The 16,443-nt window shown below is 31.6% G+C and overlaps 1 protein-coding gene across 1 annotated transcript; it reads left to right on the forward strand.

Moving 5' to 3' along the window:
• The first annotated feature begins 4,400 nt into the window (after positions 1 to 4,400).
• LOC125865565 (very-long-chain aldehyde decarbonylase CER1-like) lies at positions 4,401 to 9,034 on the forward strand. The gene is made up of 9 exons (XM_049545768.1): positions 4,401 to 4,463; positions 4,590 to 5,046; positions 5,138 to 5,357; positions 5,765 to 6,140; positions 6,239 to 6,346; positions 6,546 to 6,746; positions 7,229 to 7,315; positions 7,449 to 7,622; positions 8,707 to 9,034. The coding sequence occupies exons 1-9, from the start codon at positions 4,404 to 4,406 to the stop codon at positions 8,869 to 8,871; spliced, it is 1,848 nt and encodes a 615-aa protein (XP_049401725.1). The 5' UTR covers positions 4,401 to 4,403; the 3' UTR covers positions 8,872 to 9,034.
• The last annotated feature ends 7,409 nt before the right edge of the window (positions 9,035 to 16,443 follow it).

Below are 16,443 nucleotides of genomic sequence, written 5' to 3' on the forward strand. Positions count from 1 at the left end.
TTTAGGAGAATAGTTTAAGAATAATCAAAAGGATAATGATAAAAAATTAACTTTTAGTTATGTCCTAAAATCTTTTTCTTAAGGGATGTGTTTCCTAGCGGAAGTACTTCCTCCGTTTCAATTTGTTTGACATATTTTGACTTGATACTGAATTTAAGAAAGTAAAGAAACTTTTTAATTTTATGGTTTAAAATTAAAGATATGTCAATCATATCAAAATGCATTTTAATCTTGTGGTCTTAAATATGTCATGTAAAAGTTAGAATTAGAGAAATTGTTAAATAGAGAAATAGCCATTCTTTTTAAATAGAGAAAAAAAATCAAGCAAATTAAAACAAAGAGATTAGTACATCAGTGCGCAACACAGTAAAGCTCTAATATTTTTTTCTTTGGTGTTTATTAACATCGATTAAATAAAAGTGATATTTTTTTCATCAAATTTGTCCATTAATTGTTACTCCCCTTAGCCATATTATTTATCCATTTTTCTCTTCAAATATCCCTTAAGAAATTATAAGCAAAAAGAGCATTTTCACTAATTTACCTTCAACTATTTTTGGTAAAAGTAAAATTGACAGGTTAGAAAAGTGGGAAGTACTAATTGCAAAAGTGTGTGTTCTATCTTCTAATTCTTCTAATGCCTTTACTCCCAGTTCATCTGGAGCACTCAAAGTATGTGGACCAGACTCAATAGTATAATTGTCACCTTAGATTAGAAGCGACAAAAAAAAGGGTCAAATCAAATACGAGTTGATCGAAAAAAAACTAGATAAAAATTAAAGGAAATATTTAATTTGGCTCATATTTAAGCAGATAAAAACAAGTTACTCAATGGATACTTATATTATCATAGGGACTAGGGATCCTGTTAAATGCTTAAAAAACAAAAAATAAATTATCCCACTCCACTCTAGGACTGTTCAAAATCAAAACGAAACCGATAATTCGAACTTAAAAAAAATTATTGGTTTATCAATAATGGATTATTGATTTAGTAGTTTCGTTAATGATTTTAATTTTTTTTATTATCGGGTTATCGGTTTTTAACAGTTTGAAGTTTTTTCTTAACGGGTTAATCAATAATCCGATAGCAAATTAATAATTATATTTATACTATTCGATGTATAAAGTCATTGACTTAGAGCTTAGTTTCATACTTTTATTTTTTGTTGTCTCAAAATCTTAGTTATTCTACAATGTGTCAATGTTTGTTTTTGCCTAAGATGCAATCTGTTAACTATGTGCATGATTCATTTGTTTTGTCACCATGTTTTTAAGTGTTTTTTTGATGATATTTTTTTGTGTTTAATCTTAACAGTTTAACTGATAACTGGACTGATAACGATCAATAACCGATAAATCAATAACCGTTAAGTCAATATCTTAATGGTTCTATAACGATTTAACACAATCTACAAATTGATAACTAATATGTCAGATTGATAAATTTCAAATACAGAAACTGAACCGATCGATACACAGCTGAACCCTTAACCCCACAAATTTATTTATTTTTAAGAAAATTTATTTTTTTATCAGTCCCAACCCAGCCCGGCAGCCCCTGTACCCTGCCAGCCCACCTTCTCCCCACACCCCCAACCCTTAATTTTATTTTATTTTTAAAAATAAATTAATTTTGTTTTTATTACCCAACCCCGAGCCGCACCCTCCCCCTCACGGCCCCACCCCAACAAAAAAAAGAGATAATATTTCAGATGATCACTCGACTATGGATTTTTTCACAGAAAGTCACTCAACTTTGATTTTTAACTCAAAAGTCACTCAATTATGTGTTTTTTTCACATAAAGTCTCAACTTTGATTTTTTTAACTCAAAAGACGCTCAACTCTGAGCTTTTTTCATAGAAATTCACTCAACTATAAGTGTTTTACTTACAAAGTTACTCAATCTATTTAATTAATTTTTAAATAAAATTTGTTGACATGAACTTTTTATTTAAAACTAAAATTTTAAAAAATAAAAAGATATCATTTTATTTAAAGATACCGTTTAAATTATTTAATGACATCGTTTAAATTAGTACGTATCCTGTTTCAATAAGTAACTCAAATGTACACTGTTCCAGTTTCTTTCTATTTTTTATTACAACCTAAACAATTTGAAATTAATGAGAGACGTATGGGCTACTAATTTAAATGGTATCTTTAAATAATTTAAATAAAAAAAATAACATTTAAAGAGCTAATTTGTTATCTTATTTAATTATTTAATAATTTAAATAATATCTTTTTTATTTTTTTAAAATTTTAGTTTTAAATAAAATTCATGTTAATAAATTTTATTGGAAAAATCAATTAAATAATATGTATTTTTTTTAAAAAAAATTCAAAATTTTTAATTTTTTTTATCAGCCCCTATCACTCCCCCCGCGCGATAGCCCCAATTTTTTTTTATAATACCCCCTTTCCCATACCACCTAGCTACGGTCCAAAAAGACTATTAATGTAGTTTTTCTTTCTTTTATGAATAAACTTCTGTTACCCATTAAACTATCCATTTTTAAATTAATAATATAGATTTTATTCATTTTTAGTCCATCTTAAATAGGTTAAAACCTAATTCATTCATGTTAAGATTTTGCCTTAATTTTCTTACCTTATTTTAAATTTATTTTTTTCTAAAAGAAAAGACAATAACATCCACAGTTTAGTCGTTTAAGAGTTTAGTTTATGGGGAAATTTATTCTCTCATCAGTTTTAATATTTTTTTATATTAGTTTTCATTATTAACATTATGTTTTTAGTATAAGTTTTTGTCATCTAATTTATTATCATATGATTTGCAATTGTAAGCTTCCGTATGATGCCCTAATAACTTTCGAACCCAACAAGTGCTATCAAAGCACATAATTCAATGATCCAATGGTTGAACAAGATTGAAGACATGTTCAAGTGGTTTCAAATCAATTTGGAATCAACTTGATGATAATGCAGATTTTTGTGATACTACATGTGAAAAAAAATTTCAAATATATTTTCAACAATATCCAGTTACTTCATCCTTGAAAATAAAATCAATTTTCAACTCATAGTCATTCTTTAGAGCATGAGCTCCAACTTTCAACCCCTTCAAACTTTAATGTTCGGTCTCCACTTTTAACTCATGCATCTTTAATTTTAACACATGCGCTTCACTTTTAACTCATACATCTTACTTTAAATTAACGCATGAACTCCTCTTTCAACTCATGCATATTACTTTTAACGCATGAGCTCCACTTTTAACCCTGCTAATAACTTTTAACACATGACTCCAATTTTTAACCTATATCAATTTTTAAATCATGATAAGCAACAGTGATACATGAAAAATTTGTGAAGAACAAGATTATCAAGCATATGAAGAAGGCGGATCAAGGTTTGTCAAGAAAATCCAGCAAAAAGGGGAGATTTGTTAGGATTTCGGCCTGATTTTCTTACCTTATTTGAAGTTTATTTTTTTCCTCAAAGAAAAGACAATAACATCCACAATGTAGACGTTTAATAATTTAGTTTATGGGGAAATTTATTCTCTCATCAATTTTAATATTTTTCTTTTATATTAGTTTTCATATAATAATATTATGTTTTTAGTAAAAGTTTTTTGTCATCTAATTTATTATTATATGATTTACAATTGTAATCTTCCGCATGACGGCCTAATCAGTTTCTAACCCAACAATTCATTTAAGATGGACTAATTTTAATAGGTATCCATCCATATAGATTATTAATTCTGTCACCCCTATTCCTGGATGTTGAGATAGCATGACTAGCTTAGAAAACTACAAACAAACAATCCATTTATATTTTCCTTGATATTGCTTTTGCAGCTTCTATATATCTACCATGCATGGAATAAGAGAAATGCAAGAAGATTTCAACAAAAGAAAATAAACAATAAAGGAGGATAGAGTTAGAGATATAGTTGGAATGTTACTGATAGTTGGCCAAAAATGTAAATGGAGAGGAGTATTAATTAGACACTCTGAATATAGTTCCCCATGTTAGAGTACAATGCGCCGGAAGTATAAATATTTCTAGTTAGTTGATTATAAGATCTGACCAACAAAAATAGTAACTTCACTTATCTAAAATAAGAAGAAAAAATCAATGTCTGGTTAATTTTGTGAAATACCACTATTTTTTAAATGAAATAAAAAGATAAAAACATCATTTATTTTAAAATGGAGGTAGTATAACTTATATTTTTAAGTAAAATAATAGAAAGTTTGAGAAGATTGGTAAATAGAGAAGAATGACGACAAGAGATAGTTACGTTTTTTTTTTAATTAATGAAATAAAAGTTTGTCACCTAATATACCAAACATAGAGTTTTCTCAATTGAAGCGTCTGTCTATAAATTGCTCATCATCTTGCATTAAGCTAATTAGAGAAACAATAATGGCTACTACTCCTGGATTTCTCACTGATTGGCCTTGGAAGCACCTTGGTAACTTCAAGGTATCAATCATAATTTTTTTTTTTCGTTATCATTATTTTCAATTATGAAACATATGAATTAAACTAATTGGGAGTGATGAGAATATATACTAACATGAATATTGGTTGTTTTTGTGATAATAAAAGTACGTGATTTTGGGTCCATGGATTTGTGAGAGTGTGTATTGTTTTGTAAGGAAAGAGGAATATGAGAGAGATTGGACAAACTTTCTCATATTGCCTTTTTTAGTATCAAGAATGGTTCACAATCAGGTGTGGATTAGCTTCTCCCGTTATCGAACTGCGAAAGGCAATAACCGCATTGTTGACAAAGGCATTGAATTTGATCAAGTTGACCGAGAAAACAACTGGGACGATCAGATTATATTGAGCGGGATTTTGTTATATGTTTTCAATACATTGACTTGTGGAGCTTCAAATTTGGCATTATGGAGATCAGATGGTGTGTTGATATCAATATTCCTTCATGCGGGTCCTGTTGAATTTCTCTATTATTGGCTTCACAGAGCATTGCACCATCATTATCTCTATTCTCGTTATCATTCTCATCATCACTCTTCCATTGTTACCCAGCCCATCACATGTACGTATTGTATTCTAATAATATAAAATCTCTCTCTTTACCGTTTCACATATAACGTGTTGATAATGCATAAAACTTTCTTCTTTTGCAGCTGTGATTCATCCATTTGCTGAGCATATAGCATATTTCCTCCTATTTGCTATTCCAACCTTAACAACAGTGTTTACTGGGACTGCTTCTCTGGTTTCTCTCTTTGGATACATTACTTATATTGATCTCATGAATAACATGGGACACTGCAACTTTGAGTTCATTCCCAACTGGATTTTCTCCATATTTCCACCTCTCAAATACACTATGTATACACCCTCGTAAGTCACTTCTCCTTCACCCCACTAATACAACCAGAGCGCGCAGATGGATCTTATATATTGCTTCAACAAAATTATATTCAATGGTTTCCAACACCATGCATAGAAAATATATATTATTTGCTAATTATATATGTTACTTGGATCCTCAAATAAAACATCGTACATGTGTATTTTTATAGAAGTCTGATATTAACTGCTTATTTTATTGGAGGATTTGCGCTAGCAAGACATAAAATTAGATATTGTTAGAACAATCTATACAAAAATAAAAAGGAGACAACGCCCATACAAGAGAAAGTCCCCTAATAAAAGAAGCAACATATTATTTACTTAGTTTATTCATCTCTAAGCATGTTAGCATCTTATAATTGACGACTGCATGCATTTTGACATTGAATTATCAGGTTTCACTCCTTGCATCATACTCAATTTCGTACAAATTATTCTCTATTTATGCCAATTTATGACTATATCTATGGGACGATGGACAAGTCTACTGATTCGTTATATGAAAAGTCACTAAAGAGACAAGAGGATGCACCTGATGTGGTACATTTGACACATTTGACTACCCCAGAATCCATCTACCATATCAGGCTAGGATTTTCGTCATTGGCTTCAATGCCTGAAAACCATAAATGGTACATCTGGTTCATGTGGCCACTGACTTTGTGGACTATGATCATCAATTGTATCTACGGACGCATTTTCATTTTGGAGAGAAATAGCTTCGAAAAATTTAATTTCCAATCTTGGGCCATACCAAGATACAATTTACAGGTTATGATACGAAGATTTTCAACTTCAGATTCTTTTTTTTCCTTTTAATAATAATTCATTAAAATTAAAATAGTGCTGAAAATTATTTTAATCTGCAGTACTTGTTGAAATGGCAATCACAAGCTATTAATAGCTTCATAGAGGATGCTGTACTACGAGCAGAAGAAAAAGGTTCCAAGGTCTTGAGTCTTGGCCTTTTAAACCAGGCAAGTACTTAATTGGCGAGTCGGGTAATTTGTTAATTTCTGTACAGGAATTGATGTCGGGTAATTTGTTAATTTCTATACAGGAATTGATAGCGTAAAATTAATAAAGTGTGATCACACGAAAAAATAATCACGGGTAAGAGATATTAGTAACACGGAAAAAAAGACATGTTATGGTTTTTTTGTGCTTAATCTACAGGATGAGGAACTTAACAGAAATGGAGAAGTTTACATAGAAAGGCACCCTAAACTAAAGATGAAGGTGGTGGATGGAAGCAGCTTGGCAGTTGCTGTTGTGCTAAACAGCATTCCAAAAGGAACGACACAAGTTCTTCTCAGAGGAAATCTTACTAAAGTTGCCTTTTCTCTTGCCTCTGCTCTCTCCCAAAGGGGCATCCAGGTTTACTTACGCTTTTAACCATTTTCTCTTGCCATACTATAGAAATATACCCTTTAACTATTATTTATGTTTTTTCAATTTTGAGTGTGTACAAGTAAACAATTAAACTTGCATTAAATTGAATAAGTAAACAAATGTTTCCTATGTGACGTCCTACATGTATTATGTCACTTTTGTTTGGAGAACATAATGTTAACTGAGACCAAGTTAATCTTCAGATTGGATGTGGCCAGGTTCACTTAAAAGCTCATGAGTTGGCTAACCAATTCTTGGTTGAAGAGTTTTTATATTGAGTTGGCTAACCAATTTTGTATTCTATGATCTATAAAATGTTAATTAATTAATCTTGCTCGATAATTTATACACTAATTATTACTTATTTGGGAGATTAAATTATACATGAGTTGCTTTCCCAATTAAAATATTCTGTCCTTGTATCAATTCCTCATTTTTAGTTGATCTTCTTATTCTTAAAATTTCAGGTAGCTACTTTGTACAAAAGTGACTACGAGAAACTAAAACTTGCTACTACGAGTAATTTCGTGTTGTCAAACACATTCGATCAAAAGGTAAAATTTCCCTTTTCATTCTTCTTTCCATTTCTTCATCATGAGTTTGAAATCATAATTTAAGCAAGAAAAAAGTAAAAATAATTTAGTTTAGTCTTTTCTTATTTTATATATTAAGAATTGTTGGTAATAGATATGGGTAGTTGGAGATGGATTAACAGAAGAAGAACAAATGAAGGCAGGAAAAGGGACACATTTCTTCCCATTCTCACAGTTGCCTCCAAAGAAAGCTCGCCACGACTGCTTCTACCATCACCCTCCTGCAATGCTAGCTCCACCTTCTCTTCAAAACATGCATGCTTGTGAGGTTTGTCAACATTTATGTAATTATTCTTCTATATTACTCTCAGAGAAGGCAAACTGGTGGGTCGAGTAGGATATGGGTTCGTTAAAAATGTGAAAATAGAAATATTCATATTCATATTATCCCTTGCTTCTTATTTTGTAAAGAATAAGTAGTTCCACATTATAAGTTTTTTTTTTCTTATTATTTTATCCTTTTAGGCTGGGTTTGTAGGAAATAAAATATTTATTTTTTCTTTTTAATGTATTAATTCTTCTATATCACTCATAACATTTTAATAGGTTTGATTTTCTTCTTTTAAGTAATAATTTCAGGTATAGTTACTAACTATAACAATAAAATGAGATAACTATTGTCTTATGAATCTTTAGGGAAGGATCAATTTACAAGATGATATCTAAATCAGCTCGTTAAAGAGAGGCTGAAACCTTAGATTTCATCAAAAGAGAGAACTCTAATCTCTTCAGCTCTTCAAAGGGAAACTGAAACCGTAGAGTTCAATTGAAGAGAAAACTCTAATCTCTTGTTTTTTGCTAAAAAATGACGTACTTTTATTCATCAAAACCCCTTTAAATAGGAGTCTTATTACAACAATAGGAAGTCTAATTCTTATAAAAGTAGGAGACCTAAATCCTATTCCAAACTAAAAACTATAACTTAACCTAATCGGTATTAAATTATGAAACATAAAACCCTATTCTAGAATAATATATAAAGCTACTTAAATTATAAATAAAAATAAATAAATAAATCTACTCAAAAATATAATTAAATACTTAAATTAGTTGACTTCCTGGCATCACAATATATTGTATATCAAGTAAAGATAGATAACCAAACTATATATATGCATTTGTTAGAAAACAGAAGGTCAACTTTCTGACTGAAAAATATGAGGTAAAAGAAAATTAGACACCGAAAATTTTACATTTACCTTTATAGTTTCTGAACTATACACATAATTTAGTTACTTTAATTTAGTGTAAAAAATAAAAAAAATTGTAATGTTACTCTTATAGTGGGTGAACTTTAGATACTTTAAACATTTTGTGACTAATCTATTACTACTATGATTATATGTGGACAGAATTGGCTTCCAAGAAGAGCAATGAGTGCGCCAAGAGTGGCAGGAATTGTGCATGCCTTAGAAGGATGGAATGTACATGAGTGTGGAGATAAGATGATTGATGTTCGCCAGATTTGGGAAGCCAGCATCAACCATGGATTCAAACCTTTAGCTTTTGCTGAATGAGATTACAAATATATAATGCCCTTAATTAATTAGAAATCACCCAAAACTAAGACCTAAGGCCTTGTGTATTGCATATGTCTTTGGCCAATTATATTATTACACTATCAAATTTACTTTGACTACTCCTTTTTTATAGATCAAATTGGATGGTGATTTCGTGTTGAAAAGCATTTGTTGAATGTTGGCCTTAAAAAAATTTGGTTTATTGTTTGCCATAAATGAGCAAAGCATGTTAGTGTAATTTGAAGAGAATATATAGTAGTGAATGAAGGAAATTAACTAAGCAATATATATATATATATATATATATATATATATATATATAAGAAAATAAAATTAGATACATCAAATCCCCCTGAACTTGGCAACAAAACTTACTTTAGCATTTTAACTACACGGCCGTTTAAATATCCACTTAACAATGTATGCGACTAAAGTTTCGTTCCTAAAATACAGCTATCAAGAAGAAAAAATACCAAGCAAACAATGATATTTATATCTAAATTTGTGTGAAGGTTGCAATCTTTGTAAATCTTTGAAAAAAGAGATGTAATTCCCTGATTCTTCTCTTCACAATTGTTTTTTTTATTTGATGAAATACTTGCGGCTCAACACTTGGAGCGAAGACTTCATTGTATGTGGAAGACTTGTAGATCACCAGTGAAGAGCAAGGATTCTCTATGTATTTCTATGTGTCCTTCTGATTTTATGAAGACCCCTTTATATAGGCGTGGGCTAGGGTTTTATGGGTATTTTGGTCCAAGTAATTTAGAGGACCTTGGGCTTGAAGACTGTGAGTTGGGCTCGCCTTGTCAACTTAATATGAATTTATCAATAAGACTACAATATCTACAAATGTTCCCTGCTTCAAAGCTTGTAGGGGTGCTCGATATGCCTAACTTGTAAAGACAAGACTTGGAGTAATTATGAAGTAAATATTTTTTTTCACGTAGTTGATCTTTCATGAAATATTTGAAACTTCATAATAAGTGACTATGCTGATACATTGAGGTTATCCAAATCAATATATACAAGAGTCTTTCTGACAACATTCTCTAATTTGTAAGAGATTACTTGACTTATAACTCATTTTTAATTTGAAGTGTTTTCAGCTCATGAAGACTTATCGCATGGTATTTCTTTGTAGCTTAATGATTTTGTTCATCAACTAAAATAATTGTTGTTAATTCGGTGAATGAGAGTTGCGTCTGCAAGCTTGATCTGGTGATATCCCACTTATAATTTCAACACAAATTTTAGGTGTCGCTTTTCTTGATGTTGAACGCCCTCACGGTAGGTCCTCCTTTGGTTTTGCGTGATCACTTGAACAAAATGTAAGGACTTAAAATCCTCATTTCGGTATGCAAACACACGTATATCTGTTGGAGGTGTTTTATTTATCAAACATCTTCATAGTTGCCATATTTTTTCGTGCAACTTGAAGTGAAAAGAAAAAACTTTTATAGTTGACATATGCAACTTGAAGTAAAAAAACATGTTGAAGCCCCGCTTTTCCTTCTTTTTTTTCTTAGACTTCCCATGTTGGTATCAAGAAAAGAAAACTTCACAGATTATTAATTCTTTGGTTTCCTAGATTTTTCATATTTGATTTCAATGAAATTTCTATAACTCGACGTGACTCCTATGAAAATTTCCATAATTTGAATCCTATGAAAACATGCCATAATTTTCATAATTTGTTGAAACTAAACTTTTCATCATTATAATTTTTCATAATTAATAGGAATCAAATTGATGTCTCCATATTTTGAAATATATATATACCCACATTCCCTTGGTGATTGTATATCGATTTGTCGCATCTTCAAGTTCAATTGAGCCCCCCCTCTCAAGTACGTCCTTTTCCCAACTCTGATTTTCGTCACTCTTTCTTCAGCTTAGCACGACTGTGGTAGAAAATTCATATATCGTCTTAGGAATATCTAAATCGTGATCTGTTTAATTTTTCAGAAACTAGACTAATAGAGCTACAACATATCTGAAAATCATGATAAAAAAACTCCCCGGTTCTCTCAGGTGATTTTTTGAAATCAGCTTACAGTTCTAATGAACTGACCGCACCAGCTTTGTGCTGCTTCAAAAAAATCATATCTCAACGTAGGAATAACGAACTCACAAGTAGTTTGTGGTGTTGAAAGAAAACTGGTCGGGATACATCATATACGAACACCGTGATTAGATTGAATCTGTACTCATTGAGTTTTCTATTCCAAATCAGCCTTCCGACAACCACAAACATTTGGGGTTAACGTATTTACTTCGGACATGTTCTTACGAATATGACCTTTTCCTTTTAATTAATTTAGTAGATTTTGGATAGAGCAATACAACTTCGATCCTGCAACACGATGCACTTCTGTGACCAAGATTGGGCGCATCCTCTTTTTGAAGTAGTGGGCAACCAACAAAATCTAAATGTCAAAGTCCTACTTTTGGAGGTTCAACCTTTGGCTATCGGCGCCTTCTCCCTTGTTAGTGGGACGTATGATGAATATCTTCTCCTTAAAGAATGGTAAAAAATCAATATCAAAGACACCATGAGAAACTTCTAGAGCAAGGCTACACGTATGAAAGTTCCTTTATTGAAATATGTTATTCATCATGACATATCATCTTCCAAATTTTCTCATCCTGATGGATGTTTAGCAATTGAAGTGTTTTCTCTTCTAATTTTGGCAATGTATGCTACACACTCCTAGTTACTGGAATGAGTAGAGGATGTGATGCACCGCTACAAGGAGACTTTGGATCTTATCAAGGTTTATGATGTTGTATATACTTCTTTGTTCACATATGACTATGAGAACAACATGCTCCATACTTTTTGTGAGCTTTAGTGTGTAACGACCCTAAAAATGAAATAGGAAGAACTAGAGCCTCACATGTGTATTGAAGTTGGTAACTTGATTAAATAATGTAAATCGGCCTTTTGAGTTTAGTTCAAAGAGATTTGGGGTCCGTAGATGCTGCTAGTTTTTGACATTTTAATTTTTAGTTGGGGCTTTGAGAATTAATTAGTTATTAGATTAAGGGCTTAGGGGGTCGGTTAAGAGTTAATTAAATGACTTATATAAAGTTTTAAGTCTTTTAACAAGTCATTTACTCTCTTTTCCCAAAATCAAAATCCCAAAGTCTTCCCTCTCTCTATATTTCTCTCTAACTCAAAGAAGAAGATGTAGTGGGAGCTAGGGTTGAGGATTTCATGGTGTTTCTTCTTCAATTTTCGTGAGATTCATGAAGGTTAAGGTATGAGAATCCTTTATCCTTGATTCCTTTTCCATTCAAGGAGCCAAATCAAAGTGTTTTGAAAGCTCTTCAAAAACTCAATAAAGTCCTAATTTCGGTTCTAGCATGGGTTCTTGCATTAAATGATTTTTAATGATGATTTATGTTATTATTGATGTTTATTGATGGTTTTAAGAAAGAAAAGTCCATGAACCCATGTCTTTCCAAGTTTCCTAAATTTGGCTTATGAAGTGGGTTGAATGTTTATGATTGAATGATGATGGATAAATGCTTAGGTTGAGTTGAGTAGTTGATTTCTATTATTATCTATGTTTATCTATTGAGAATTGTTGAAGAATTGAGGAATGGTGATTGTGGCTTTGGAAAAGGGTAAGTTGACCTAACTTCATTGTTAATGTAGAATTGATATAGAATTGTGATAGATTGATATGTGATCCACTTATGGTGGAGGTGTTTACTTATTGAATGTATTATGATTATGGCCTTGAAGGAATTATATCAGGAATTGAAGTGTTGACATGATATCATATATGTGAATGTGATGTAAAGGATTTGAATGAGAATCTAATGAAGTAAAGGTAATCATGCTGTGAATATAAATGTGTTCATGGGATCCCAAGATGAGCTTGAATAAAGTATTATTATTTTGTGATTAAAAATATGTTCTCTCTTAACACTTATGAATGAAGATGATGGAATGTGAAGTGCCTTATATTGTTGAATGTCATGTCTTGACTTGGTAGACTTAGGTGCTCTTCTTGATAAATGAAAAGCTATGTTGAAAATAAATTGATAGGCTATGACATTCCTTTTATATGTAAGTGATGAACTCTGTTTCTAAGCTGGGTAGTGCTTGGTAAGTTATGCATATCTTGTTCTCTAGAACTTCGTTTACAATGAATAAATATGATTTGGAAAGCTAACTCATATACCTACAACTCTTATGTTTATGTAAAACTCTAATTTAACTGTTATGGACACGAAATATGGGACGCAACATAGGGAAAGTTCTGCCCCGATTTCGGAAATTGAAATCCTGCATGATCAGCTGTAGTGTTTTGAATATATCTTTTTGTACAAAATATATTTTGCGGTGATTCTTATTTATTTGCAACCTTTAGAGATGTACCTACATCTTTCATGAAGGTTATAAAGTTTAGTTTTACCGTTTTCCTTTTCAAATCTAACTTGCGACTTGAGGTATCAGACTGGACAAATTCACTGTTTTGGGAGCATAGTTGTATTTGTACATGCTAGGCTTACTTGTGATGATGATCCTATTTTACGTCAACATTACTGAGCTAATAGAAGTTAAATAAGTTATTTAATTGTATTTTCAAGGTTGTATATACTCCTCAACAAGTTGAGGACCTTGAAACGTTAGTTGGTCTACGGTCTGAACTCGCAAAATTGTGTTAGACTGGTTCTTTGCTAAAGCATTGAGTTTGTGCATACACGTGTACTTGCACTCTTTTAACTGCGAAAATATTTGAAAGTTGATCTTGGTACCTTGGCTACCTCTTGTCACTTTGCATTGTCATGTTGGTATCCTTTAAGATGTTAAAGACGCTCATGTAACTCGCCCACTTGTACGGACTATTTGATCACCTGACACTCTTGTTGGGACCTTGTCCTTCTTGTGGCTGTGACTTTGTCACTCTTGGCATGCCTCTTGATTCGGATCACTTGCCATCTTGACTCTGGATTTTTAGTTCGTCTTATGAATGGAAGTTGTCCATTTTAAGTACGAATTAGAAAGCCATTTTTAATATGGTTCTTGGTTCTCTTGATTATTGGGCTTTGACCCTTCTTGATACCGGGCGTCGGGCTTTCTTGATACTTGCTTGTGCTTGATGTGACGACATGATGTATATATTGGGTGAGCCTTGTTATTGAATCTCTTGGAAATTTGTGCTATGAGCATTCTTGACACTTGGATCTTTAAATGTAGAACTTGATATCCTTAGTGTGAACTCTAGTTACTTGATAGGTTCTACAACGTGTAGATAGTAGTATGGGATGCTATCTACACATGGCACGAGTAGGCTTTGAAGGTGCCAAAATAAGTTCCCTAAGTCTATATGACTATAGTGTGAAGTCCCTTAAATGCATGAATGTGTCCTAAATGACTTTAAAAAAGAATGTTGACTTATTGTCTAAATGATTTGTTGAATGAATAGCTTATGTTAATGAAGTGAGTTACTTGGTATGCTACCTTGAAGCACGATGGTTCTTGTCTATAGTAGCCTTGAGGAACACTTAGGTGGGTATGAAGAGGTTGTATGGGCGGCCACTTCATGTCTCACTCAAGTGTGTCTTAGGGTAACTTTAGATAAGGGTTCTTGGATGATAAAATGAGTTACATGGTGAAAATGTTGAGTATGTCTATAATGTGGTTAATGTCTTATATGTTGGTTATGTTCTATAATATGTCTAATATGTCAATATTCATGAAGTTTTAATAAAATGGCATAGGGCATGACTTTCAACCAAATGTCCTTTTTAGCATGTTTTTGCATGGTTTCCATACTTAGTACTTAATTGTGCTAACCCCTTTCTTTTCCTTTTGACTAAAGTGTAGGGATTTTTGGAGATGTTGATATTCCATGGTTGATGGATATGTTTCTAAGGTGTTTGAAGATGAAGACTTGGTGAGTCCTCATATATTCGAGGACAATAACCAACATGTTCCTTTATGTCTAGTAGTTTTGTTATAGTTTTGAGTGGGCTTAGTCCCATTGTTGTATTCAAGTATTAGACGTTATTGAGACATCTTGGATAAAGTCTCGAAAGTCTTCTGCTTCCTTTTTATTTAAAAGGTGTTCTTTCGATTGTAAAGGAAGCTTTAAATTTCTCCTCTATATTTTTTTGTATCGTATTTTAATGAATGATCCATGAGGCTTGTATTTGACCTCTTCGAGGTCGAATACGCCGGTTACGACTAGAAGGTGCTCTCGGGTCGTGACATAGCGCCCATCTACCAACACCCTTTCTACATTCATCAGAGAAATATCCATATCAATTTGGGACTTACAAGCAGTTGGAGGTCCTCTATACAACGACACTTTTATGAAAAAGTCATTTCTCAACGAAAGAATTGATGCAGATTGATACTCAAGGAGAATAGTTTCTTCCCAAAAATTATCTATATTTATTTTCATCCTTCTATAGATTAGCGAAAGGTGATCTCCATGAGGTGTCCATCCATGATTGGGTGAGGTTCTGGTTTAGAGGACCTAATAGATATGACGAGTGTCACACCCCTTTTTCGGACGACGGATAGGATTTTTTCAATTTAAGTGACATTATTGAATAGGGATTATTTTATTTTTTCAGAGTTGCCACTTGGGATTGAGTTATGGTGTTCCAAGTCACCTTTTTTTTTAAAATCCCGAATCAAAAGGAAAAACTCTTTATTTTGGTTTGCGAACTAAAAAATTTAGGTAAGACATTCTGTTGACCGAGGGAAAGGTATTAGGCATCCCTCGAGTCCCGTGATTCTAGCACAGTCGCTTTTATTGACTTATATACTTACTTTAAAATATTTTTTGGATATATTATTTTCAGGCCATGACTTATTCGCATTTTATTGTTGAACTTTTATTTGGTCTCAATCTAGATGCGTAACCGCATTCTTGGTTTTGATATTCAATAGCTTCGAAGCATAACTACTTTATTCTCTCGAATGCGTTACGTAATATTCTATGTCTCACATCTTATTTTAAATTAAATAAAATATTTGTTAGAATAATTTTACCAAGGTGTGTCACCACATCCTTGAATTTCTTTTAAATGTTTCAAAAAAGATGTGTAACCACATTCTTAATCGAAATAATTTCCTTTTTAATGTGTCTAAAATTTTGTCTAACGTTAAAAAAAAGATTTATTCCTTACAAAGACAAAATCAAATAAAGTAAAATAAATCTACACTTCTAGAATATAATATGAAATTTTGATATTTTTTTTTTATTACTTTACAAGTTAATGTCGAAATTAGACATCAACTTTTCTAATCTCATAAAATAATAATGAATGGTTAAAATAAATCTCATTTTTTGTTTGATAAAATAATATAAAAATAATTTATTTACTTTTGAGCCTAACAATCTTTACTTTTTCATTATTGCATCTCACTCAAACAAGAATAACACGATGACCTGCTCAGTTTTAAGAGATCACCACTAACAAATAAAATTGAGTAAATAAAATAACCACCAATTAAAGCTACCTTCATTCATTATACAAAAATATAACACTTAACCCATTCTTCATTTCAATCAAATTATGAATAAAATAAAAATATAA

This window comes from Solanum stenotomum, chromosome 5 (assembly GCF_019186545.1).
Source record: "Solanum stenotomum isolate F172 chromosome 5, ASM1918654v1, whole genome shotgun sequence".
NCBI classification, from domain to species: Eukaryota; Viridiplantae; Streptophyta; class Magnoliopsida; order Solanales; family Solanaceae; genus Solanum; species Solanum stenotomum.